Source organism: Clytia hemisphaerica, unplaced genomic scaffold (genome assembly GCF_902728285.1).
Source record: "Clytia hemisphaerica strain Z4C2 unplaced genomic scaffold, Clytia hemisphaerica genome assembly, whole genome shotgun sequence".
Lineage (NCBI taxonomy): Eukaryota > Metazoa > Cnidaria > Hydrozoa > Leptothecata > Clytiidae > Clytia > Clytia hemisphaerica.
In genome coordinates this window covers 281,353-307,223 of record NW_027104374.1, presented here as the reverse complement: position 1 = coordinate 307,223, position 25,871 = coordinate 281,353, and the positions used below count along the sequence as shown (strand labels likewise).

General features: G+C 36.3%; 2 protein-coding genes across 2 annotated transcripts; one reads left to right on the top strand and one right to left on the bottom strand.

Annotated features, from left to right (window-relative positions):
• The first annotated feature begins 51 nt into the window (after nucleotides 1–51).
• On the top strand, nucleotides 52–4,632 carry LOC136818811 (chymotrypsinogen 2-like). The gene is made up of 6 exons (XM_067075048.1): nucleotides 52–445; nucleotides 999–1,129; nucleotides 1,470–1,605; nucleotides 2,342–2,592; nucleotides 3,164–3,289; nucleotides 4,069–4,632. The coding sequence occupies exons 1-6, from the start codon at nucleotides 403–405 to the stop codon at nucleotides 4,243–4,245; spliced, it is 864 nt and encodes a 287-aa protein (XP_066931149.1). The 5' UTR covers nucleotides 52–402; the 3' UTR covers nucleotides 4,246–4,632.
• Nucleotides 4,633–4,656: 24 nt separating this feature from the next.
• Nucleotides 4,657–25,865, bottom strand: LOC136818812 (uncharacterized). The gene is made up of 6 exons (XM_067075049.1): nucleotides 25,770–25,865; nucleotides 25,269–25,343; nucleotides 25,035–25,120; nucleotides 24,604–24,673; nucleotides 5,125–5,268; nucleotides 4,657–4,766 (listed from the first exon to the last, which is right to left on the bottom strand). Exons 1-6 carry the CDS (start codon nucleotides 25,830–25,832, stop codon nucleotides 4,662–4,664), a joined length of 543 nt encoding a protein of 180 aa, XP_066931150.1. The 5' UTR covers nucleotides 25,833–25,865; the 3' UTR covers nucleotides 4,657–4,661.
• Between the last annotated feature and the right edge of the window lie 6 nt (nucleotides 25,866–25,871).

Below are 25,871 nucleotides of genomic sequence, written 5' to 3'. Positions count from 1 at the left end.
GTAGATATTCTTCATGGCAATTTGATCGTTTGTGCTGCAAGAAAACAACAAGTGAGAGATTGAAACAAAAAACAACTACTCTAGTATACAGGGCAGTAAATTACAAATTCATTTTAGTTCAGCTGATATCACTTTAAACGCTATCTCACCGTAATTCAAAATATTTTTAAAGCTGTGTACATGTTTGATCATTTTGAGATTCAGGTTCTTCGTGTCGGAATATTTTCTCAACATTTGAATAACATTTGATGACATAATGTTAGGTTGTGGGCGGGTTTCGAATTCATCGGTTATTAGTCCACCTGTTCTAAGATTTATTTCATTATTGTGGTACATTGTGCTATAAAAGGGGATCAATTCAACATCACCATTTTTCAGAATTCAACAAAAAGAGTCGTCGAAATGCGCACCATTTATGTTTTTGTAACTTTGCTATTTGTAGAAGGTTGGTTGGTTGAATCTTTGTTGTATTTCTCGTACTTAAAAAAATGTGATTCGATGAGTGAGGCCATTAGAATTACCTTAAAGGAAGAAATTTTGGCGGAAAGAAAATTTGGCGGATTTGGCGGATTTGACTGAAATCCGCCAAATTAAGTTCACGCCAAAATTTCTTTTTTCCGCCATCCGCCAAATTAAATTCCCGCGAAATTAAACATTTTGAAAATATGATCTCTTTTAAGGTGTTTTTGCTATTTTTTTCGCTGTTTTGACGCCATCTTAAGGTTAAATTAAAGCGACCGCCAAATTTAGTTTTTTCGTCCATCCGCCAAATTAAATTCCCTCTGAAAAAACTTTTTTGGCCATCCGCCAAATTAAATTCCCGCCAAAATTTCTTCCTTTAAGGTAAACCTCTTGACTGGGAAATAAAGCCAACAAAGGTTGAAAATTCCTTATTCTTGCCCTTTGGGTTTTAAAGTCAACGAGCGAGACCTTCTTTCGCTTAAATCTGATCCCTACTTAATATCGAGATTTTTCTAAGAACTCTGAACTCTTTTCAGCCACAGGGCGTTCAATCAGCAGCGATGACGACAATTTGAAGGCGCCTCCAGCAATTTGTGGCTTGAGAGGGAACGGTCAATCGAAGATCGTTGGTGGAAGCGAATCGAAACCTGGTTACTGGCCATGGCAGGTCAGCAATTTATAAACATAAAACTTTGCTTCGAGTTCGGTCCAGGAAATAATTTTCTTTCATCTCGCTATTGCGGGAACTGTGTTTTTGTCTTTCTTTCTGTCTTTCTGTTAAAAGCATGTTCCATTGTTTAACGATTCATTTTGTGGGAACATCTGTCTGTTTTAATTTCGAAAATAAATGCTGAAAATACACACTTTAAACTCTTAGATTGAGATTAGTTTTAATTTGTTCTTAACTTTTGGCCAATTTTCAGTGTCTTGTTATTACATATATAGTTCGCTCACAAAGAAAAGGGCGTTCTAAAAATTGAAATCATGTATTTTTTCTTCTATCCAAGGTGCAAGTGGACAATACAGGACGAGATAATAAACGATATTGGTGTGGTGGAACCCTCCTCAATGAAGACTGGATCATGTCTGCTGCCCATTGTTTCGAAAGAGACCCCACTCCCAAAAACTACTCAGTTTATCTTGGTATACATTGGAACTTTGTTCTTTTGATACTGTCAAGTGTTTTTCTTTCCAATTTCTTTACAACACCCCTTTGATCTTAACACCCCTATCTCACAGCCCCGGTGGATCTCTTTCCTCAGTGGGGATAAAAATTCCTATTGAAATCTCAATGGGGATAGAAATTTTACTGTTCCAAGGTTAAAAAATCCAGTGGGGATGGGTGTGGAGTACAATTTTTAAACATTGGATCTCGAATGGGGATGAAATCAAAGTCAAATGCCCAGTGGGGCTAAAATTCCTGGGTATTTTTCCACCGGTATTTTTCCAACGAAATTTCTGTCAAATTTTCCAGTAGGGCTGGGGTCCCAGCGGGTCTGTGACACAGGTGCGTATCTTATAAGGACCCCTCCCTTTTCAAAAATATCCTTAGCTGTCAAAATAAAAGTTCCTTATTTTAATTTGACTACATTTATCTATTATCTTGGGGGTGTTCAGAAGCATAATTTCTCAACAATTTCCGGTAATTAAACTTATCCAAACCCCTGATTTTCTGACGCCCCCTCAGATTGTGATTTAATCAGAAGAAGCTGTCAACCTGCCTAGTACTTCTTGCATCCCTGAACTTTGCCATTGCAAAACATATCAGAGGGGTAATGAAAGCCTACCTCGTCTTAGATTTAATTTGATATCTTTGTTTGAATATTTTTCTGATGAATATTCAGTTATCCGTTTCATTTCCCATTCAATCTTTGATCAGGTGAACACGACATTGACGTGGATGAGTCACACCAACAAAAATATGAAATCGCTGAGATTCACATGCATCCCGAATATAACTCTTCTTCTTATAACTCCGATCTCGCTTTGTTAAGATTGAAGAGAAAAGCACGATTCTCAAAGTACGCGCGGCCCGCCTGCTTACCTGATGACACCGTTCAATTTTACAGTGGAGAAGAGTGCTATGTGACAGGTTGGGGAGATACCACTCAAGGCGGAAATCAGTCACATGTAAGTAGTCCAGGGTCTAATTAAAGGCTTTCTGATAGACTAGATGGCGCGCTAAAGTGGCCCGGTAGCATAATGGCAGTTTTCAATTTTGATCTTTTACGGATTTTACTTAGGATGTTGTTTCTGGAAAGCAAAACTAGGATGAAGCAATGATTTCATTTGAAAATTTGAAAATAAGGGATTGCAAATATGTTACACTTTTTTATTTCCCGTTCTTAATTATATTTTTCCAACTCCAAGTAGTTTTTTGTTTGGAATTTTGGTGTTTTCTTTCAAAATGGCGATCTCGTTAATTGCTCTTAATCTACATCACTGAACTCGCAGCGTCAGAATTGAATTATATTATAATTAAATTATTAAATTATCAGAAAGCAAAGTTCGGCCCGAAGTCTAGTCTAGTAGCAACTTCGAAGTAATCGAATCTAGCCCTCTTAAATGGGCCCCTAATTTTTAGGACAATTTCAATTGTTGTGGTTTTTGGTGTCACACCCCAAGAAAGGGTGTTCGAACTCACTGTAAAAACTAGTTTGTAACTGAAAGTCAAATTTGTTTTCTGTATTTAAATTTTCAGATTTTGCTTCAAGCGAAGACACCGTTAGTACCACAGAGTGTATGTCAAATGTCGCTACAGAATTATACAATCACTTCACGAATGGTTTGTGCAGGGTATCGGATGGGCGGTGTTGATTCTTGTCAGGTAAATGATTGAATCGTATAGCTTTTCAGTAGTCATCAACGTCCATTTCAAATCTTTTTATACATCTTTTTGTCCGAAGAAATAACCATAAGAGATATTCTATAAGTAAATGAGATATTTTTAACTTGAAGGTTTGGCAACTTTCCCAAAAGCTTTATCACGGCTCGGGTTAAGATAATCGACCTACCGTACGTGGGTCCCATAAGGCAAACTTCCCAAAGCGCACTGTTAGGGTCGAACTGAGCAAAGATGTACTAAAAGAGTGTAAAATTAGGAAGATCTGATCATATCTTGCCTTAAAATGGTCAAAAGAAATTCAAGAAAATGCACCCTTGCCTATTAAGGGTCGATTTTTCGCACAAATTTACTCAAACTTGGCTAAATTTTCTCTGCACTTTAAGGGGTCCGATTTCAAAGGCCCAATTTTGGGATGAGCTGGAGTTTTTACAAGATACTTCACTGATTGGTCATTTAAAGTGATAGAGATGACGCGTTCTTTAGAAAAAGTAATGAGATTCTTTTATTACATCTTAACGACCAACCAAATCAAATAAGAGCTTGTAAAAACTCGAATAAATGCGAGTGGTATGTGCTAAAAACAAAACAAATAATTACTTGGATAGAAAAGGATTTTGCCAACCTGGATTCACCAAAATTTAGCAATGCCTTAAAAGACTGAAAAGAAAATCGAAAAGTTAACAAATGGGAGTCATCAGCCATTTGAGTAACGATTTCTTTCCTTCAATGAAGAGTAATGTAATTCGAAACTTCTATATTAGGGTGATTCTGGAGGTCCTTTGGTATGCCGCAAACGCAACAAGATTCTCGGCATGGATCAATGGTACTTGTGGGGTGTTGTCTCCTGGGGTATCGGCTGTGCTCGTCCCGAAATGTACGGTGTCTACGCTAAAGTCAACACGATGTCTGATTGGATTAAAACTGTTACCAATCTATAGAACGTTATAAGTTTATTAGGAAGAATAAATTGAATACTGGCGGACTATTTGAATTTTGGAACGTTAGTATGTAGTATTTAGTATATCTCAGTAAATTTTAGCTAAGAACAGGTGTTATCAATTTTTCAGGTTTAAATTTTTAAAAAATCTTTGCTTTTCTCCTTTTTTTAATATGCTCACTTTGTTTACCTACAAAAGGTCAATATGTAAAATCTTAGCCATTTCTGAAGTCTAGCCCTTAAGTTCTTAGCTTTTGGTCAAACATTTCTTGCAAATTTAAAGGTTGTAGTAGTTATATTTCATAAATCTCTAAGATAAAACCAATATTTTTATTTAGTAATATATTTTTAGTAGTCATCATTATGAATATAATATTATAAGCATCAATTTTTTTGTCCACTCCTTTTCCGGCTGCTTTACGAGTTGTACCTATTTCGAGAGTTGTCCAACGCATTTGCGACGATATTATTGTGAATGGAAATGAATAATGGAATGTACGCCATGTAATCCAAAAATGAGACCTGGAAAATGAATGTTTTAATTGTAAAGTAAATTTTCGTCGGAATCGCAGACCTCTATAGATATACTTCCTATAAGAAACTTCTTTCGCTAGAGGATGAGCAGAAGCCTGCCCTGTAAACCTTTCCACATAGCACGCTCTCTCTTAGCTTAATAGTTTGGGTGCTGTAGAGATGCACCAAAAAATAAACTACTGCTCTCGGTCCTGTCATATCTCAATTTCGGAGAAGGTTGGAATAAAAACATTCCGATTGTTGGATTCTTCAAAGTATTAGAGTCAAACTCGTGATAGGATAGTTACACTAAAAAGAAATATTGTTAATTAGGTAGGGGTCAACAAGGATAACAAGAAATGAGTACCTCGCCAGAGTCATCAATTTGTATTTGTTGGAGGACGTCTTCTTCTTGTTCCTTACTTAAACCACCTGCTGCAAGCTCCAAACGTAATTGGTCAACATTAATGAAGTTATTCGATCCGCGCTCCTCGTTCGAATAAAACATATCCTACAGAAATGATGAAGGTTACTAAGTTGATAATATTTCATACCGGGTGCGCCACAAAAAAGTTTCTCTCTTTAAAACTAATTTTCCCAAAATCTAAAAATTTTAAAAGAACCATTCCTATTCCATTGGAAAGAAGAAAGATAAACTTAAATTTTGATGGGTCATTTATTAAATTCGGTTGATGAGATCGAGAGTTATGCTCTATTGACTAAAAAAGTTACTTTTTGAAAGTGCTCAAAAACGTTAAAAATCGACCTATCGAATTAAACAGAAAAATAATAACATAATGCATCAGTATTTTCGTTTCAGTCATTAAAAATGATAATTAGCTGTCTAAATGACCGTTTGTTATATAAAGGAAGATTGAATTTCAATAAAAGGCAGAAAATTCGTCGAAAAAAGCCAAAAAATCTGGTAAAATTCATAAAAATACATCAAATATGGGTTTCGAGGTACATCCAGCCTTACATATACTTTATCCAGTCTAGAACCAAAAATCTCAGGAAAATCTCCTTAAAAGTAAATTGAAATGATTTTGATGAACCTTTTAAACCCTTTCGTTCCATCAGTTTCAAAATTTATGTGTTTAATTGAGTTATGTCCAGTACGCTGACATTTTGGAAATGGACATCAAATGACATCCAAAAGAAACACTTATTGGAAATGGAGACTTAAGCAAGATCTACAGTATATCAAATTACAAGTATAAGGGAGATAAAAACAACCTATACGGGACTTAATAAATGAAGAAGAACTGAAGTTCGTATAATGAATTCCACAAATGGAGTCCATTGGATTTTAAGAGTTGTCATTTGAGAACGATAAAAAGAGGGTAGGATATTTTAATTGAGTTATGTCCAGTACGCTGACATTTTGGAAATGGGACATCAAATGACATCCAAAAGAAACACTTATTGGAAATGGAGACTTAAGCAAGATCCAGTATATCAAATTACAGTATAAGGGAGATAAAACAACCTATACGGGACTTAATAATGAAGAAGAACTGAAGTTCGTATAATGAATTCCACAAATGGAGTCCATTGGATTTTAAGAGTTGTCATTTGAGAACGATAAAAAAGAGGGTAGGATGCTTGGAAATGGGGATTTGGTGGAATTCCACAAATGGAGTCCATTGGATTTAAGAGTTGTCATTTGAGAACGATAAAAAGAGGGTAGGATGCTTGGAAATGGGGATTTGGTGGAATTCCACAAATGGAGTCCATTGGATTTTAAGAGTTGTCATTTGAGAACGATAAAAAAGAGGGTAGGATGCTTGGAAATGGGGATTTGGTGGAATTCCACAAATGGAGTCCATTGGATTTAAGAGTTGTCATTTGAGAACGATAAAAAAGAGGGTAGGATGCTTGGAAATGGGGATTTGGTGGAATTCCACAAATGGAGTCCATTGGATTTTAAGAGTTGTCATTTGAGAACGATAAAAAGAGGGTAGGATGCTTGGAAATGGGGATTTGGTGGAATTCCACAAATGGAGTCCATTGGATTTAAGAGTTGTCATTTGAGAACGATAAAAAAGAGGGTAGGATGCTTGGAAATGGGGATTTGGTGGAATTCCACAAATGGAGTCCATTGGATTTGAAGAGTTGTCATTTGAGAACGATAAAAAAGAGGGTAGGATGCTTGGAAATGGGGATTTGGTGGAATTCCACAAATGGAGTCCATTGGATTTTAAGAGTTGTCATTTGAGAACGATAAAAGAGGGTAGGATGCTTGGAAATGGGGATTTGGTGGAATTCCACAAATGGAGTCCATTGGATTTTAAGAGTTGTCATTTGAGAACGATAAAAAGAGGGTAGGATGCTTGGAAATGGGATTTGGTGGAATTCCACAAATGGAGTCCATTGGATTTTAAGAGTTGTCATTTGAGAACGATAAAAAAGAGGGTAGGATGCTTGGAAATGGGGATTTGGTGGAATTCCACAAATGGAGTCCATTGGATTTTAAGAGTTGTCATTTGAGAACGATAAAAAAGAGGGTAGGATGCTTGGAAATGGGGATTTGGTGGAATTCCACAAATGGAGTCCATTGGATTTTAAGAGTTGTCATTTGAGAACGATAAAAAGAGGGTAGGATGCTTGGAAATGGGGATTTGGTGGAATTCCACAAATGGAGTCCATTGGATTTTAAGAGTTGTCATTTGAGAACGATAAAAAGAGGTAGGATGCTTGGAAATGGGGATTTGGTGGAATTCCACAAATGGAGTCAATTGGATTTGAAGAGTTGTCATTTGAGAACGATAAAAAAGAGGGTAGGATGCTTGGAAATGGGGATTTGGTGGAATTCCACAAATGGAGTCCATTGGATTTGAAGAGTTGTCATTTGAGAACGATAAAAAAGAGGGTAGGATGCTTGGAAATGGGGATTTGGTGGAATTCCACAAATGGAGTCCATTGGATTTAAGAGTTGTCATTTGAGAACGATAAAAAGAGGGTAGGATGCTTGGAAATGGGGATTTGGTGGAATTCCACAAATGGAGTCAATTGGATTTGAAGAGTTGTCATTTGAGAACGATAAAAAAGAGGGTAGGATGCTTGGAAATGGGGATTTGGTGGAATTCCACAAATGGAGTCCATTGGATTTAAGAGTTGTCATTTGAGAACGATAAAAAGAGGGTAGGATGCTTGGAAATGGGGATTTGGTGGAATTCCACAAATGGAGTCCATTGGATTTGAAGAGTTGTCATTTGAGAACGATAAAAAAGAGGGTAGGATGCTTGGAAATGGGGATTTGTGGAATTCCACAAATGGAGTCCATTGGATTTGAAGAGTTGTCATTTGAGAACGATAAAAAGAGGGTAGGATGCTTGGAAATGGGGATTTGGTGGAATTCCACAAATGGAGTCAATTGGATTTTAAGAGTTGTCATTTGAGAACGATAAAAAAGAGGGTAGGATGCTTGGAAATGGGGATTTGGTGGAATTCCACAAATGGAGTCCATTGGATTTTAAGAGTTGTCATTTGAGAACGATAAAAAAGAGGGTAGGATGCTTGGAAATGGGGATTTGGTGGAATTCCACAAATGGAGTCCATTGGATTTGAAGAGTTGTCATTTGAGAACGATAAAAAAGAGGGTAGGATGCTTGGAAATGGGGATTTGGTGGAATTCCACAAATGGAGTCATTGGATTTGAAGAGTTGTCATTTGAGAACGATAAAAAGAGGGTAGGATGCTTGAAATGGGGATTTGGTGGAATTCCACAAATGGAGTCCATTGGATTTTAAGAGTTGTCATTTGAGAACGATAAAAGAGGGTAGGATGCTTGGAAATGGGGATTTGGTGGAATTCCACAAATGGATTGAATGAATTGGATTTGGTGGAATTCCACAAATGGAGTCCATTGGATTTGAAGAGTTGTCATTTGAGAACGATAAAAAGAGGGTAGGATGCTTGGAAATGGGGATTTGGTGGAATTCCACAAATGGAGTCCATTGGATTTGAAGAGTTGTCATTTGAGAACGATAAAAAGAGGGTAGGATGCTTGGAAATGGGGATTTGGTGGAATTCCACAAATGGAGTCATTGGATTTAAGAGTTGTCATTTGAGAACGATAAAAAGAGGGTAGGATGCTTGGAAATGGGGATTTGGTGGAATTCCACAAATGGAGTCAATTGGATTTGAAGAGTTGTCATTTGAGAACGATAAAAAAGAGGGTAGGATGCTTGGAAATGGGGATTTGGTGGAATTCCACAAATGGAGTCCATTGGATTTTAAGAGTTGTCATTTGAGAACGATAAAAAGAGGGTAGGATGCTTGGAAATGGGGATTTGGTGGAATTCCACAAATGGAGTCCATTGGATTTGAAGAGTTGTCATTTGAGAACGATAAAAGAGGGTAGGATGCTTGGAAATGGGGATTGGTGGAATTCCACAAATGGATTGAATGAATTGGATTTGGTGGAATTCCACAAATGGAGTCCATTGGATTTGAAGAGTTGTCATTTGAGAACGATAAAAAAGAGGGTAGGATGCTTGGAAATGGGGATTTGGTGGAATTCCACAAATGGAGTCATTGGATTTGAAGAGTTGTCATTTGAGAACGATAAAAAGAGGGTAGGATGCTTGGAAATGGGGATTTGGTGGAATTCCACAAATGGAGTCCATTGGATTTTAAGAGTTGTCATTTGAGAACGATAAAAAGAGGGTAGGATGCTTGGAAATGGGGATTTGGTGGAATTCCACAAATGGAGTCAATTGGATTTGAAGAGTTGTCATTTGAGAACGATAAAAAGAGGGTAGGATGCTTGGAAATGGGGATTTGGTGGAATTCCACAAATGGAGTCCATTGGATTTGAAGAGTTGTCATTTGAGAACGATAAAAAAGAGGGTAGGATGCTTGGAAATGGGGATTTGGTGGAATTCCACAAATGGAGTCCATTGGATTTTAAGAGTTGTCATTTGAGAACGATAAAAAGAGGGTAGGATGCTTGGAAATGGGGATTTGGTGGAATTCCACAAATGGATTGAATGAATTGGATTTGGTGGAATTCCACAAATGGAGTCCATTGGATTTGAAGAGTTGTCATTTGAGAACGATAAAAAGAGGGTAGGATGCTTGGAAATGGGGATTTGGTGGAATTCCACAAATGGAGTCAATTGGATTTGAAGAGTTGTCATTTGAGAACGATAAAAAGAGGGTAGGATGCTTGGAAATGGGGATTTGGTGGAATTCCACAAATGGAGTCCATTGGAATTTAAGAGTTGTCATTTGAGAACGATAAAAAGAGGGTAGGATGCTTGGAAATGGGGATTTGGTGGAATTCCACAAATGGAGTCCATTGGATTTGAAGAGTTGTCATTTGAGAACGATAAAAGAGGGTAGGATGCTTGGAAATGGGGATTTGGTGGAATTCCACAAATGGATTGAATGAATTGGATTTGGTGGAATTCCACAAATGGAGTCCATTGGATTTGAAGAGTTGTCATTTGAGAACGATAAAAAAGAGGGTAGGATGCTTGGAAATGGGGATTTGGTGGAATTCCACAAATGGAGTCCATTGGATTTGAAGAGTTGTCATTTGAGAACGATAAAAAGAGGGTAGGATGCTTGGAAATGGGGATTTGGTGGAATTCCACAAATGGAGTCCATTGGATTTGAAGAGTTGTCATTTGAGAACGATAAAAGAGGGTAGGATGCTTGGAAATGGGGATTTGGTGGAATTCCACAAATGGAGTCAATTGGATTTGAAGAGTTGTCATTTGAGAACGATAAAAAAGAGGGTAGGATGCTTGGAAATGGGGATTTGGTGGAATTCCACAAATGGAGTCAATTGGATTTGAAGAGTTGTCATTTGAGAACGATAAAAAAGAGGGTAGGATGCTTGGAAATGGGGATTTGGTGGAATTCCACAAATGGAGTCCATTGGATTTAAGAGTTGTCATTTGAGAACGATAAAAAAGAGGGTAGGATGCTTGGAAATGGGGATTTGGTGGAATTCCACAAATGGAGTCCATTGGATTTGAAGAGTTGTCATTTGAGAACGATAAAAAAGAGGGTAGGATGCTTGGAAATGGGGATTTGGTGGAATTCCACAAATGGATTCAATTAATTGGATTTGGTGGAATTCCACAAATGGAGTCCATTGGATTTGAAGAGTTGTCATTTGAGAACGATAAAAGAGGGTAGGATGCTTGGAAACGGGGATTTGGTGGAATTCCACAAATGGATTGAATGAATTGGATTTGGTGGAATTCCACAAATGGAGTCCATTGGATTTGAAGAGTTGTCATTTGAGAACGATAAAAAGAGGGTAGGATGCTTGGAAATGGGGATTTGGTGGAATTCCACAAATGGAGTCCATTGGATTTTAAGAGTTGTCATTTGAGAACGATAAAAAAGAGGGTAGGATGCTTGGAAATGGGGATTTGGTGGAATTCCACAAATGGAGTCCATTGGAATTTAAGAGTTGTCATTTGAGAACGATAAAAAGAGGGTAGGATGCTTGGAAATGGGGATTTGGTGGAATTCCACAAATGGAGTCCATTGGATTTGAAGAGTTGTCATTTGAGAACGATAAAAAGAGGGTAGGATGCTTGGAAATGGGGATTTGGTGGAATTCCACAAATGGATTGAATGAATTGGATTTGGTGGAATTCCACAAATGGAGTCCATTGGATTTGAAGAGTTGTCATTTGAGAACGATAAAAAGAGGGTAGGATGCTTGGAAATGGGGATTTGGTGGAATTCCACAAATGGAGTCAATTGGATTTGAAGAGTTGTCATTTGAGAACGATAAAAAAGAGGGTAGGATGCTTGGAAATGGGGATTTGGTGGAATTCCACAAATGGAGTCCATTGGAATTTAAGAGTTGTCATTTGAGAACGATAAAAATAGGGTAGGATATGCTTGGAAATGGGGATTTGGTGGAATTCCACAAATGGAGTCCATTGGATTTGAAGAGTTGTCATTTGAGAACGATAAAAGAGGGTAGGATGCTTGGAAATGGGGATTTGGTGGAATTCCACAAATGGATTGAATGAATTGGATTTGGTGGAATTCCACAAATGGAGTCCATTGGATTTGAAGAGTTGTCATTTGAGAACGATAAAAAAGAGGGTAGGATGCTTGGAAATGGGGATTTGGTGGAATTCCACAAATGGAGTCCATTGGATTTGAAGAGTTGTCATTTGAGAACGATAAAAAAGAGGGTAGGATGCTTGGAAATGGGGATTTGGTGGAATTCCACAAATGGAGTCCATTGGATTTTAAGAGTTGTCATTTGAGAACGATAAAAAGAGGGTAGGATGCTTGGAAATGGGGATTTGGTGGAATTCCACAAATGGAGTCAATTGGATTTGAAGAGTTTTCATTTGAGAACGATAAAAAAGAGGGTAGGATGCTTGGAAGTGGGGATTTGGTGGAATTCCACAAATGGAGTCAATTGGATTTGAAGAGTTGTCATTTGAGAACGATAAAAAAGAGGGTAGGATGCTTGGAAATGGGGATTTGGTGGAATTCCACAAATGGAGTCCATTGGATTTTAAGAGTTCTCATTTGAGAACGATAAAAAGAGGGTAGGATGCTTGGAAATGGGGATTTGGTGGAATACCAAAAATGGAGTCCATTGGATTTGAAGAGTTGTCATTTGAGAACGATAAAAAAGAGGGTAGGATGCTTGGAAATGGGGATTTGGTGGAATTCCACAAATGGATTCAATTAATTGGATTCGGTGGAATTCCACAAATGGAGTCCATTGGATTTGAAGAGTTGTCATTTGAGAACGATAAAAGAGGGTAGGATGCTTGGAAACGGGGATTTGGTGGAATTCCACAAATGGATTGAATGAATTGGATTTGGTGGGATTCCACAAATGGAGTCCATTGGATTTGAAGAGTTGTCATTTGAGAACGATAAAAAAGAGGGTAGGGATGCTTGGAAATGGGGATTTGGTGGAATTCCACAAATGGAGTCCATTGGATTTAAGAGTGTCATTGAGAACGATAAAAAGAGGGTAGGATGCTTGGAAAATGGGGATTTGGTGGAATTCCCAAATGGAGTCCATTGGAATTTAAGAGTTGTCATTTGAGAACGATAAAAAGAGGGTAGGATGCTTGGAAATGGGGATTTGGTGGAATTCCACAAATGGAGTCAATTGGATTTGAAGAGTTGTCATTTGAGAACGATAAAAGAGGGTAGGATGCTTGGAAATGGGGATTTGGTGGAATTCCACAAATGGATTGAATGAATTGGATTTGGTGGAATTCCACAAATGGAGTCCATTGGATTTGAAGAGTTGTCTGTGATACAAGCCGTTTTGGGGGGCCGTTATTTTAGTCTTTTACTCTAACTGCTCTCCAAGCTCTTTTTTTTTTTTTTTTTATTTTTTGTTAGTATTTATCCTCTGTAGTAAGTTTTTTTTTTTTTTCCCATGCATTTATCAATTGATTTATTAATTTATTGTTAGCTTAGTTTGGGTTCCTTCCTCCTGGCGGTATGATCTGGTGGTCCTTTTGCGGGAGGTTAGGAACCCTTAGTTTTGTACTATTTGTTCGTGTTACATATACTATAGATAAAATAAAAAAAAAAAAAGAGTTGTCATTTCAGAACGATAAAAAAGAGGGTAGGATGCTTGGAAATGGGGATTTGGTGGAATTCCACAAATGGAGTCCATTGGATTTGAAGAGTTGTCATTTGAGAACGATAAAAAAGAGGTTGGATGCTTGGAAGGGGGGATTTGGTGGAATTCCACAAATGGAGTCCATTGGATTTTAAGAGTTGTCATTTGAGAACGATAAAAAGAGGGTAGGATGCTTGGAAATGGGGATTTGGTGGAATTCCACAAATGGAGTCAATTGGATTTGAAGAGTTTTCATTTGAGAACGATAAAAAAGAGGGTAGGATGCTTGGAAGTGGGGATTTGGTGGAATTCCACAAATGGAGTCAATTGGATTTGAAGAGTTGTCATTTGAGAACGATAAAACAGAGGGTAGGATGCTTGGATGGAAATGGGGATTTGGTGGAATCCACAAATGGAGTCCATTGGATTTTAAGAGTTCTCATTTGAGAACGATAAAAAAGAGGGTAGGATGCTTGGAAATGGGGATTTGGTGTGATTCCACAAATGGATTCAATTAATTGGATTTGGTGGGGAATTCCACAAATGGAGTCCATTGGATTTGAAGCGTTTCATTTGAGAACGATAAAAGAGGGTAGGATGCTTGGAAACGGGGATTTGGTGGAATTCCACAAATGGATTGAATGAATTGGATTTGGTGGAATTCCACAAATGGAGTCCATTGGATTTGAAGAGTTGTCATTTGCGAAACGATAAAAGGGGGTAGGATGCTTGGAAATGGGGATTTGGTGGAATTCCACAAATGGAGTCCATTGGATTTAAGAGTTGTCATTTGAGAACGATAAAAAGAGGCTAGGATGCTGTTGGAAATGGGGATTTGGTGGAATTCCACAATGGAGTCCATTGGAATTTAAGAGTTGTCATTTGAGAACGATAAAAAGAGGGTAGGATGCTTGAAATGGGGATTTGGTGGAATTCCACAAATGGAGTCAATTGGATTTGAAGAGTTGTCATTTGAGAACGATAAAAAAGAGGGTAGGATGCTTGGAAATGGGGATTTGGTGGAATTCCACAAATGGAGTCCATTGGATTTTAAGAGTTGTCATTTGAGAACGATAAAAAGAGTGTAGGATGCTTGGAAATGGGGATTTGGTGGAATTCCACAAATGAAGTCCATTGGATTTGAAGAGTTGTCATTTGAGAACGATAAAAGAGGGTAGGATGCTTGGAAATGGGGATTTGGTGGAATTCCACAAATGGAGTCAATTGGATTTGAAGAGTTGTCATTTGAGAACGATAAAAAGGAGGGTAGGATGCTTGGAAATGGGTCAGTGCGTTTCAAACACACTGTTGGCGACCGCTTTTAAAAAAGAACTTTATGCAGCATTCGTCAGAAAAGGATATTCACATCATACATTTTTTCCTGACTGTTACAAAGTCAAGAGAAGTAAAATGTGATAAAGTTTCCACTTCGTTAGTTGTTGATTCTGCTAAATGATGCACCTTACACGCCCACGGGCCCTCATATTTGAAATGATTTTGATAAGTACTCCTTGAGATATTTAATTTTTAAAATTTATGACGTCATCGTTATGATGTCAAAAACCATGTTTTTGGGTAATAACTTTTTTTAAGTACAAAAAATAATTCCAACATCATTACTTTGATTTCCATCAGAATACGCTTTTTTTGATGTATAAATTAGTACCCTTTTAAGATAGTGCTATTGGTCTGCATTGGAGTTGGACACGCCGTAACTCGCTGGAGTGATGACATCATTTTATAATTCTGCTGACGTAATCAAAATTGAAAAGAAAATTTTAGTTGAAAGATGGACTTTACCAAGACCTATCTCTGTTTAAAATTGGATACTGGATTGGATAAGACATTCTCGAGAAATTCAATTTAGAATTTTAATGATGTCAAATTTTCGTTTCTCACGAAAATGAACGTTTTAATAAGTTTTAATATTGGATTTTGCTATCAGAAGTTTACTCCTTTTTTTCGCCACTGCCAATTATTTTGTGACGGGCTTTACAGACGCTAGAGCGTACAATTCTACAAATACGAAAATGTTTTCTCTAAATGCCGTTTAAGGAATTCTTGTAATGGCAAAGCCTTGTGGTGTAGTCGTCAACATCAAAGAATTATTCAACTGCGAATCAATTTCCTTAGTATATGGTCATTTACACGATCTTCTGAGTCAAGAGGAATACAAACAAATCAGTATAACATTTTTTAAACTATTTTTTTAGTCCAACTATATCCTTGCTTCCTGCCTAGAGAATTTCAATTTACATGCTTTTTTTATAAGAACACGAGCCTGAAATTTAGCCAGAAACAGGTCAACCTTTGTGCTGCGGCCTTCTGTGGCTTTAGGTTTACGTGTTGACGAAAAATGCTCAAAAAACGGTCAAAATCTTAAAAAAGTCAATTTTCGCAAATTTTTAGCACTTTTTGACTTTTTTTGACAAAATCTCGGTCAAAAGACTAAATTTGAAATGTTTTTCTGCTAAACCAAGAAGCACAACTTATTTCCGTCAAATTTAACCGAAAATGGTGACTTTAAATTGAAAATCAGGCTTACAGGAGGGTTTTATTCTCTCCAACAGTCAATGTCGGCATATGCCGACGCCGGCAGTTAAAGGGTTAATGGTTCCAAAAATTCAGAATAACCATTATCATTTCAATATGATATTTATATTTTCTTTTTTATCTTTTATATCTAGAGTGTTTTGTTTACGATGATGCATGTCATCTGTTAAAATATTCAAGGAATCCGGTTAGAAAAGATAAAACCAATACAAGCAAACTTATTTCGGAATTAGATATGCGAATCAATCGATTTCATTATGATAACCATGTTGATCCCTGGTGCCTAAGAGTTTGTAATCCAAAGACTTCAAACTACTTAACTGGAGTAATTTACTTACTGTATTTATTTTGAACGATTCAGTTTTCATTTTCGGGTATAAAATCGTTTTAGAGATCGCCTTAATCTATTACCTCTAAAGTCTTGTCCTCAACGGTAACTAAAGTCTATTCACGATAAGTGTGCACTCTTTTTTCTTTTACCTATAATTTTTGAAGGAATTCTTCAATCTTTATAAATTTGGTATCGTTGGAGAGATATTTGTGAGTGGAACAATTTGAAATAAAAAAGTCTTCAAAAAAATTCTAAAAACGAAGATGAAAATGAAGAAGAAAAAAATGAAGATCTTGTAGAGAAGTGCTATAACTTTCATTTTCACTGGAGAGATTCTTTGATCTTAGGAGATCATCACTGTGAAGAAATTTCACTAAAATATTTATTCAATATAAAGTTATGATACAAAGTTAATAAGTGATTGACCCCAAAAAACAGCAGAAAACAGCAGAAAACAGCGTTTTTAGACGTCAAACAGCTTATAACTTTGCTTGATATCTTTTGACCGAATGACTATTTTTGAGAAATTCTTTTACAGTGATGATGTTTGATAATCAAGGATTCACTTCAGTGAAAATGATAGTTATAGCACCTTTCTACAAGATCTTCATTTTTGTCTTCTTCATTTTCATCTTCATTTTTAGAATTTGTTTAAAGATTCTTTTATTTCAAATTGTTCCACTCACAAATATCTCTCCAACGATACCAAATTTATAAAGATTGAAGAATTCCTTCAAAAGTTATAGGTAAATGAAAAAAGAGTGCACACTTATCGTGAATAGACTTTAATTCACTATTTTTAAAATATTTCCGTCTTTTTTTTTTTTTTTTTTTTTTCTTTATTGAAACAAAAACACGTGTACACTACGAACATATATTACAAAACATTACTTAAACATAAAATATAGTCCCTCCCCCCCCTAGGAACTAACGTTATATCGCCAGAGGTACTAGACTATGTAAAAAATAAATAAATAAGTAAATAAAAAAAAAAAATCTTGGAGAAGGAAGCTACAATTGTTAGGTAAAAGCCTAAAATAAAGCACCGCTAAACCTTCCAGTTTCGTTAAGAAATTCAACAACAGAACAAAGAATAGATTTATTTAGATTTGAACTCAAAATTTCATCCCCATATAATAAAAGCCGACAGAAAAAAGGAGGGTTAAGCGGCGGATGAAAAATAATGCCTAGGGTCTGAAGTTTGTCGAACAAAGATTGTCTTGCATGGGAATATATAGAGCAGTGCAGAAGAAAGTGCTGATTGTTTTCAACAGAGTTAGTTCGGCAACCACAGAAAGGGTCTAAAGTGTCGCGGAAGCCATGTCTAAATTTATGCTCGTTGAGATGGCTGAAACCGACCCGAAGTCGATTAAGAAAGATCACTCCTTGAATGTCAGGAACATCAAAAACATGAGATTGCTTGGGTCTCAAAAATTCATAGATTGCTTTTTTGAAAGTTTTAATTGAAGGTAGATCTCGTATATTACCTCCCAGAACATTCCACTGAGATATGCAGTACGGAAAAAAAGTGTTACGAAACGCTCAGTTCGTATATTAAGAGGATAAATAGGATTTCTTGTTCTAAGGCCACCTGGTGCTGTAAGTCTTACTGGCAGGTAGTTACGTAAATACGAAGGGGCTAAATTATTAATAATTCCATAGAAGAATGTCAATCTTCTAGCAAAGCGCCTGTCAGCAAGACTTTCAAGACCAAGTTCTGAATATAGTTTTTCTTGAGACGTTCCACGAAAACAGCCTGTTATAGCTAAACAGGCATTATATTGAATAGATTCAAGCTTCTGCACAAAGGTAGCATTTCCTGGGCGGTCATATACGATATCACCATAATCAAGATGAGGCCTAATGAAAGATTTATAAATGGTTAGTAGAGATCTCCTAGGCACATGCTTGCGAAGTCGATTAATAAGACCAATTCCTTTATTGGCCTTTTTTATCTTCTCGTCTAGATGGCGATCAAAAGAAAGTTTTGAATCTAAGATTAGGCCAAGATGTTTCTGGTACTCACTGGTCGCGATATTAGAATTATTAAAGGAGATTGCTGGAACATTAGGAGGAGTGAGTCTACAGGTAAAATAGACTTAAATGGCTTGCTTAGATGGGTCAGGGTTAAAAGACATCTTCCATTGATGAGCCCAGTCAGCTATCCTGGAGAGATCTCTGTTAAGTACATCAAGGCTCAAGAGTTGATCAATCACAAGAGAGAATAAAGAGGTATCGTCAGCAAAGATCTTCGGTTTTGACTCAAGGTTTTTTGGAAGATCATTAATATAAATTAAGAAGAACAATGGACCAAGAATTGAGCCTTGAGGTACCCCAGCATTGATTCGCTTCCACTCAGATGTTTTCCCATTCAACACAACTCTCTGATCCCTATCGTTAAGAAAGCTGCGAATTAAGGAAAGCAACGGTCTTTATGTGTTGGTTTATGAATTGTCTGATTTAAGTTTAGGTGCATCATAAAATCTGTTAAAATATATATAAGCTGATTGTCACAGCTTTTTTCCGAATTTGTGAGTGTGGAAATTACTATCTACAAACAAGTAGGACACACAGATTACCCAAAAAGACAAACTAGCTAAACTTCCGTTAAATTTCAGGTAAACACAGAGGCTTGTGAACAATTGTTTTCTTGGTTCTCAAAGTACGCACCCATGACGAAACATATGAACAGGCAAAGATACATCTTTTTGACACTATACATGTTGCATCTACATAACAAAAAGAAATTAAAAATGAATTACTAAAGTTCAATTAAAGAGAAGTTAAGGTTTATGAAAAGAAAGATTTTATAGACTACACGTTTTTTTTATAAGCATGGGTATATTTGCTCAGCCTCATTATGCTTAGCAATATTCTATTTTTGAGCCTCAAATATGTTTATACTATGCTTATGTAATGACGTACGTCTTTTACCCTGTTGGTTTATATTTTCCGACCCCAAATATATTACCATTATTTGTACTAGTAATCTCATGGTTATGAGGGAAATTCGGGATAAAATTCCCGAGGTCAATTTTGAAATTTTTTGAAATTTCCCGAGTGCAACGAGGGAAATTTAAAACATTTCGAAATTTGACCGAGGGTAATTTATCCAGAATTTCACGAAAACAAGCATGGGATTCCTGGTTAATCTCATGGTTTGGGTTGAAATTCTAGCAATTCTGAAAGACGTCAATTTTACACTGGAAATCAATCTGAAACTTTAAAAAGAGGTCTGAAAAAAGTCATAGAAGCGCGATTCGAGTTTTAATTGAATAATATTCCATTTAATTAAGCCTTCGAAGTTAGTAAGAAATTTGAAAAAGGTGATGAATTTCCAAACGATGGAAATTTCACTTTCGCGGGAAATTACAAAATCTAGGAGGGAGATTACAAAAGCTAGAAGGGAAATTACAAGTTCGCGGGAAATTACAAATTAACGTAAGCTAAAACGTCAATCGAATTTCAATCAACCATGAGATTATAGTAAAAATGCTCTAACATTGCGCAATCAAATTGTGTCTGATTTTATTTCTACTGATTTCTGGTAGATTTTGAATTAATCTTTTGAGATTTCGTAAACTGAGCCTCAGCATATGCTTAGCCAATGCTTAAGTTTTTGTAAGATTTGAGCCTGGATATGCTTATAAGCGTTATGCCTATTAAAAAACGTTTATATCCAGGCTGTAAGCTTTTTTCATATTTTTCATGTTTCTGGTTTACAGCCTGGTTCACCTAGAGCGATTTGCATTCCAATATCGGAACGAAGCGCATGCGTACTTCGACGATTCAAATATTACGCAACTTTAAAAATTTGCAGACCATGGGTTTACAAGGATCTAGGTAAACCAAGCTGAAGCTGTAAATAACAGAAACAGCAAAATAAGAAAATAATTTGCAGTTTGGATATCCAGGCTAGTTATAGACATATCATTGAGTTCTAGCCCGAAGGGCTAGAGGCGACTCTTCTGGATGGGAAATGAAGCCACTTATTTCCCATCCTAAACGCCCGCGCGTAGTTTTTACACAAACGCCGGATGAAACTAAAATCCATCGCTAGTTTCGAAAAAATGTAGTCCTCCAAAACAAAAGTTCCACTAGATACAATCCATGGTCATGATTACGTCGCGTTCTATGCGCGTTTTGGATTGGAAATAAGTGGCTTCAATTTATCTTGCCTGAGAAGGGTTAAAGATTCGCCTCTAGCCCTTCGGGCTTGAAACTCAATGAGACATATCATAGAAACTGATTGTATATATTCTTGTATTCTTGTAAGATTTTGCTTTCACATCAAATATTTTTTAGTGATAGATTTTGGAAAAGGTCTCATTCAGGGAGCTTTTTGAAAAAATATAAAAAATGCGAAAATACCGCCATAAATATTGTTTATAGACAATCACAGAAGCATCAACTAACGCATATTTCGACCAACAAAAGCTTAGTTTCCACTCAAATACTTATATACCCTTCTTCTTATTTACCCATTCTGTTCCCTGCATTTTTGAAATTTTATGCTAATTTTTATAAATGTTGTTTTTGGAATCATAGGTTAAAACTAATCTACATACATTAGTGTATTTCGGACAACATTAGCTCTAATTTCGCAAAGGAGAAAGCAGCTCATAAAAATGAACAAAAACAACTGTGTATTGCATTTTCAGAATATATTTTTTCAATCTTAGGATAAACAATAAATCTGTTTTTATTTGGAATAAATATAAAAATTAGAAACTAAAAATATTACCCCATCTACCAACGGTGCATCTGATGTACAAATCAACACTCAAAATCAACGAATCTTCAATCTTAGAACATATTTACCGACGTGAAAGAAATTTCAAGAAATACAGCTCAAAGTCTATTACTGATTGGTTCAGAAAAATATAAAAAAAAGCAAAAATGTCTTTTTTATTCTCAACCAGCCAGACATCTAAGGCCATATATTTTAATTTTTAAACGAGATCATTAGATTGTTGATTAACTTTAGAAGTTCCAACTTAAGTAAAACCTTTTTGAAATACGGGCCGTTACTAGCAACCCTGCGGGGCCCAGGGCGGCGAGTATACACCCGGCACAGTGCCAACCTGTCTAAAAGTCTTTCTTAAGAAGTGGCAATTCATTTTAAATGCCACAAAATATTCAAATTCAATTTCTCGTTATAATTTTTTAACGAAATGATTAGTTTGTTTAACTTCACCATGTCATTAAATTAACTTTAGAAATTCCAACTTAAGTAAAACCTTTTTGAAATACGAGCCGTTACTAGCAACCCTGCGGGGCCCAGGGCGCCGAGTATACACCCGGCACAGTGCCAACCTGTCTAAAAGTCTTTCTTAAGAAGTGGCAATTCATTTTAAATGCTACAAAATACTCAAATTCTATTTCACGTTATAATTTTTAAACGAAATAGTTTGTTTAATTTCACCATGTCATTAAATTAACTTTAGAAATTCCCACTTAAGTAAAACCTTTTTGAAATTCGAGCCGTTACTAGCAACCCTGCGGGGCCCAGCGCGCCGAGTATACACCCGGCACAGTGACAAGCCGTCTAAAAGTCTTGAAGAAGAAGTGAGAATGCGTAAAATCAAATCCTAAAAAAGTTTACTTGATGTCTCACCTCCAACCTTTTTTTAAAAAAAATTGTAAAACGTGAAAATACCGCCATCAAATTGTTTACGGACATTAAAAAAGCAACAAATAATGTATATTCCCAACCATAAGGAAGCTTAGTTTGGACTCAAAGGCTTCTAGATCATGTTAAAAAAAATTAAAAAGTTTGGTTTGTTAAAGGTTTCCACGTAGAAACGTGATTGAAATACGAGCCGTTACAAATAAACTTGTGGACCCATGCTAATATAATGTTAGATAGGATATACGCGAAACTTTGAAACATTTGGGGCGATTGTAATAGCTCTTAATCGCAAAAGAATAAAGTGATTTTCTAAAAACATGTGACTAACTAAAAAATAGCACAATTTGTACTACGGCACTATTGAAGTGCTTATAAGAAAAATGATAATGCTCGTCATCCCTTGTTTACTTTATAAAAGCCAATATCCGAAAGGTATATCGCCTTCAATTAGAAGTTATTAATTAGATTCCTATAAACTAAGTGCTTATAAGAAAAATAACAATGCTGATCATGTCATACATCCTTTGTTTACTTTATAAAAACCAATAACCGAAAGGTATAAGTGCTTATAACAAAATATGTGCTCGTATTGCGCACAATGCCTTGTTTATTATAGAACAGCTAATTACAGGAACATATAGCAGTTTTGTTAAAAACTTTTTATTTGATTATTATAAAGTAACAGTAACATCCTTTATACTTTTCAAATTACAACTCTTGAAATCCAATGGACTCCATTTGTGGAATTCCACCAAATCCCCATTTCCAAGCATCCTACCCTCTTTCTTACTGTTTCAAATTACAACTCTTGAAATCCAATGGACTCCATTTGTGGAATTCCACCAAATCCCCATTTCCAAGCATCCTACCCTCTTTCTTACTGTTTCAAATTACAACTCTTGAAATCCAATGGACTCCATTTGTGGAATTCCACTAAATCCCCATTTCCAAGCATCCTACCCTCTTTTTATCGTTCTCAAATGACAACTCTTGAAATCCAATGGACTCCATTGGTGGAATTCCCCCAAATCCCCATTTCCAAGCATCCTACCCTCTTTCTTACTGTTTCAAATGACAACTCTTGAAATCCAATGGACTCCATTTGTGGAATTCCCCCAAATCCAATTAATCGAATCCATTTGTGGAATTCCACCAAATCCCCATTTCCAAGCATCCTACCCTCCTTTTATCGTTCTCAAATGACAACTCTTAAAATCCAATGGACTCCATTTGTGGAATTCCACCAAATCCAATTAATTGAATCCATTTGTGGAATTCCACCAAATCCCCATTTCCAAGCATCCTACCCTCCTTTTATCGTTCTCAAATGACAACTCTTAAAATCCAATGGACTCCATTTGTGGAATTCCACCAAATCCAATTAATTGAATCCATTTGTGGAATTCCACCAAATCCCCATTTCCAAGCATCCTACCCTCTTTCTTACTGTTTCAAATGACAACTCTTGAAATCCAATGGACTCCATTGGTGGAATTCCCCCAAATCCAATTAATCGAATCCATTTGTGGAATTCCCCCAAATCCCCATTTTCAAGCATCCTACCCTCTTTTTTATGGCTTTCCAAGCATCCTACCCTTTTTTATTGTTCTCAAATGACAACTCTTAAAATCCAATGGACTCCATTTGTGGAATTCCCCCAAATCCAATTAATCGAATCCATTTGTGGAATTCCACCGAATCCCCATTTCCAAGCATCCTACCCTCTTTCTTATGGCTTTCAAATGACAGCTCTTGAAGTCCAATGGACTCCAATGGTGGATTTCCCCCAAATCCAATTAATTGAATCTGTTCGTGGAACTTGTTTTCTTTTTCATTTAATCAAAGATATTATCTCCCTAGTATATTGTGCAAAGAGATATGTTAAAGCAGGGTTCCATGGCAAGCGACACTTCGATTTGGAATTTGATGGATTTTGAGTGGAATTCCAATATGCCTTAATACTGGACATGAATGGTTTAATTACTGAAAAATGGTCTTAATCATTCAAAGCCTATTGCGATTACCAATATCAAAATAAAAATTTGATAGGTCGATTTTTAACGTTTCGGGCACTTTCTGAAAGTAACTTTTTTATTCGATTGAGCATAACTTTTGTTCTAATTAATCGAATTTATTAAATGACCCATCAAAATTTAAGTTTGTCTTTCTTCTTTCTGATGGAATAGGAATGGTTGTTTCTCAATTCTTAGATTTCGAAAAAATCAGTTTTAAAGAGAGAAACTTTTTTGTGGCGCACCCGGTATTTTTCCCGCAGTTTCAGAATATAGTTTTTTATAATCTTTTAAGAACGCAATTTAAAGGATCGAAGACTTTTAAAAGTAAAATTCACTAAGAGAATACGAGATTTTTAAGCATTTTATCCATTCCTACTCTTTCAAGATGTATAGAGGCTATTCATTTTTGGTAGAATATGTAATCTCCGCCATTATGAAAGTAAACGTTCGAATGAATAGAGCATAGATTTATAAAGCCCGAAGGGTTAGATGTTGTGCTTCGGCTGAAAAGTGTGCAGAGGTAAGGTAGGAAATCCTACCTAGGTCACGTGACATTATAATAGAATTTCAGCGCTTAACCAATAGCAACAATTTTTACTTTTTCTTGCTTGAAAGAGCTTGAAGCACGACATCTAGCCCTTCGGGCTTTGTGTAGAGGCGACCCCTTACGCAATTGCCGAAGTTACAAAAATTGAAAAACCTCTAAGTGAACAATTTAGAAAAGCCGTTACCCTGAAGAAAGTGATTTTTCGTTCGACCTCCATCAAATCAAGACCTTGCATTATATCGTGCGTCATTGAACTGGAAGAAAGGAGGTGGAAATATTTAGAGGATTCTTTCTTCCTTAAAAGTTCCAAAGCAATCTGTTTTTGTTTTTTTTTACTTTTGTTTAGTTGACTTTACAAAATAAAATAAAATCGATTTTGTCGAATTGAGAAGATTTCAAAGCTTTATTAAGCCAGATTTTTCAACCGAGAGAAAAACAATCAAAGAGATGGTCCGAACAAAGCAGAGCCAGCACAGGATTACCATCTTTGCAGAACACAACAGAAGATCTGAAGTAGGCAGAGTTCGTCATAAGAGTCATAATGGGTCGAATGGTTTATGCTATTAAGTCTATTAAGTTACAGTAAGGAGTATTAAAAGAAAGCTATTTCATTACCTGGACATTTTCATTTTCTCCAGCAGTGCACAGATGACGGAAAACATTCGAAAGGAACATTTTGAAATGGAATCAAGTTGTAAGACCTATACATGAAAAGAAACGAATGAAAATACATTTGAAAATATTTTCCCTTATCGCAGAGAATTTTGCTCTAAGGGTGAAGACTTAGTGTTATTTTCTTATGGATAAATTTTTGATGTGGAGAAGTGCCGAGGAGAAAAGGATTATTACCTCGGAGATGTATTCAAGGTATTGTTCAGGTAGGTTGTCCAACATTCCAACAGTCAACACAGCTTCTTTTAACTCCTGAAATATTCGTAAAAGAATCATGACTCAGCATTACACCGAAACAAAAGTCTGATGACTAACCATAAGTTCATTATAACGCAAGCATAGTCTTCTCTTTAGAGCCCGACCTGAAACTAGTAAACCAACAAGTAAGATTGTAAGATCATAAGATGGTCGTTGTCGACTTCAGCAGTTTTTCGTTTAGCATCCATTACAGTACGTCTGTTAACTCCGCACACATTCATATTTCCACGCGTTTACAAGATCCATCTAATGGACAATACAGCCATGCAGCTCTCACCATCTCAATTGTATTAAGTAAGTCAGCACTGATTTTTAAAAAAGCTTTCGAAAAATAGCACGTGGCAATAATACGAGTTAGGAAAATCATGACGCCTTTTCGTTAATTCTTGAATAACTGAGAATCAGAGGGCCATTTCTTACACTTATACAAATGAGTTGATCTTGGTCTTTATCAGCTATAGCGAACGCTCTTGCGTACAACATGGCTTTCTGTTGGTCAACCAATTTGTAATGTGAAATATA

Coding starts and splice junctions, on each gene's coding strand:
- LOC136818812 (XM_067075049.1), bottom strand. CDS start 25,832: ATGTTGTACGCAAGAGCGTTCGCTATAGCTGATAAAGACCAAGATCAA. Junction 25,121..25,268: donor ACCTTGAATACATCTCCGAG/GTAATAATCCTT, acceptor TTTCATGTATAG/GTCTTACAACTTGATTCCAT. Junction 4,767..5,124: donor AAATTGATGACTCTGGCGAG/GTACTCATTTCT, acceptor TTCATTTTCCAG/GTCTCATTTTTGGATTACAT.
- LOC136818811 (XM_067075048.1), top strand. CDS start 403: ATGCGCACCATTTATGTTTTTGTAACTTTGCTATTTGTAGAAG. Junction 446..998: donor AACTTTGCTATTTGTAGAAG/GTTGGTTGGTTG, acceptor AACTCTTTTCAG/CCACAGGGCGTTCAATCAGC. Junction 1,606..2,341: donor AAACTACTCAGTTTATCTTG/GTATACATTGGA, acceptor ATCTTTGATCAG/GTGAACACGACATTGACGTG.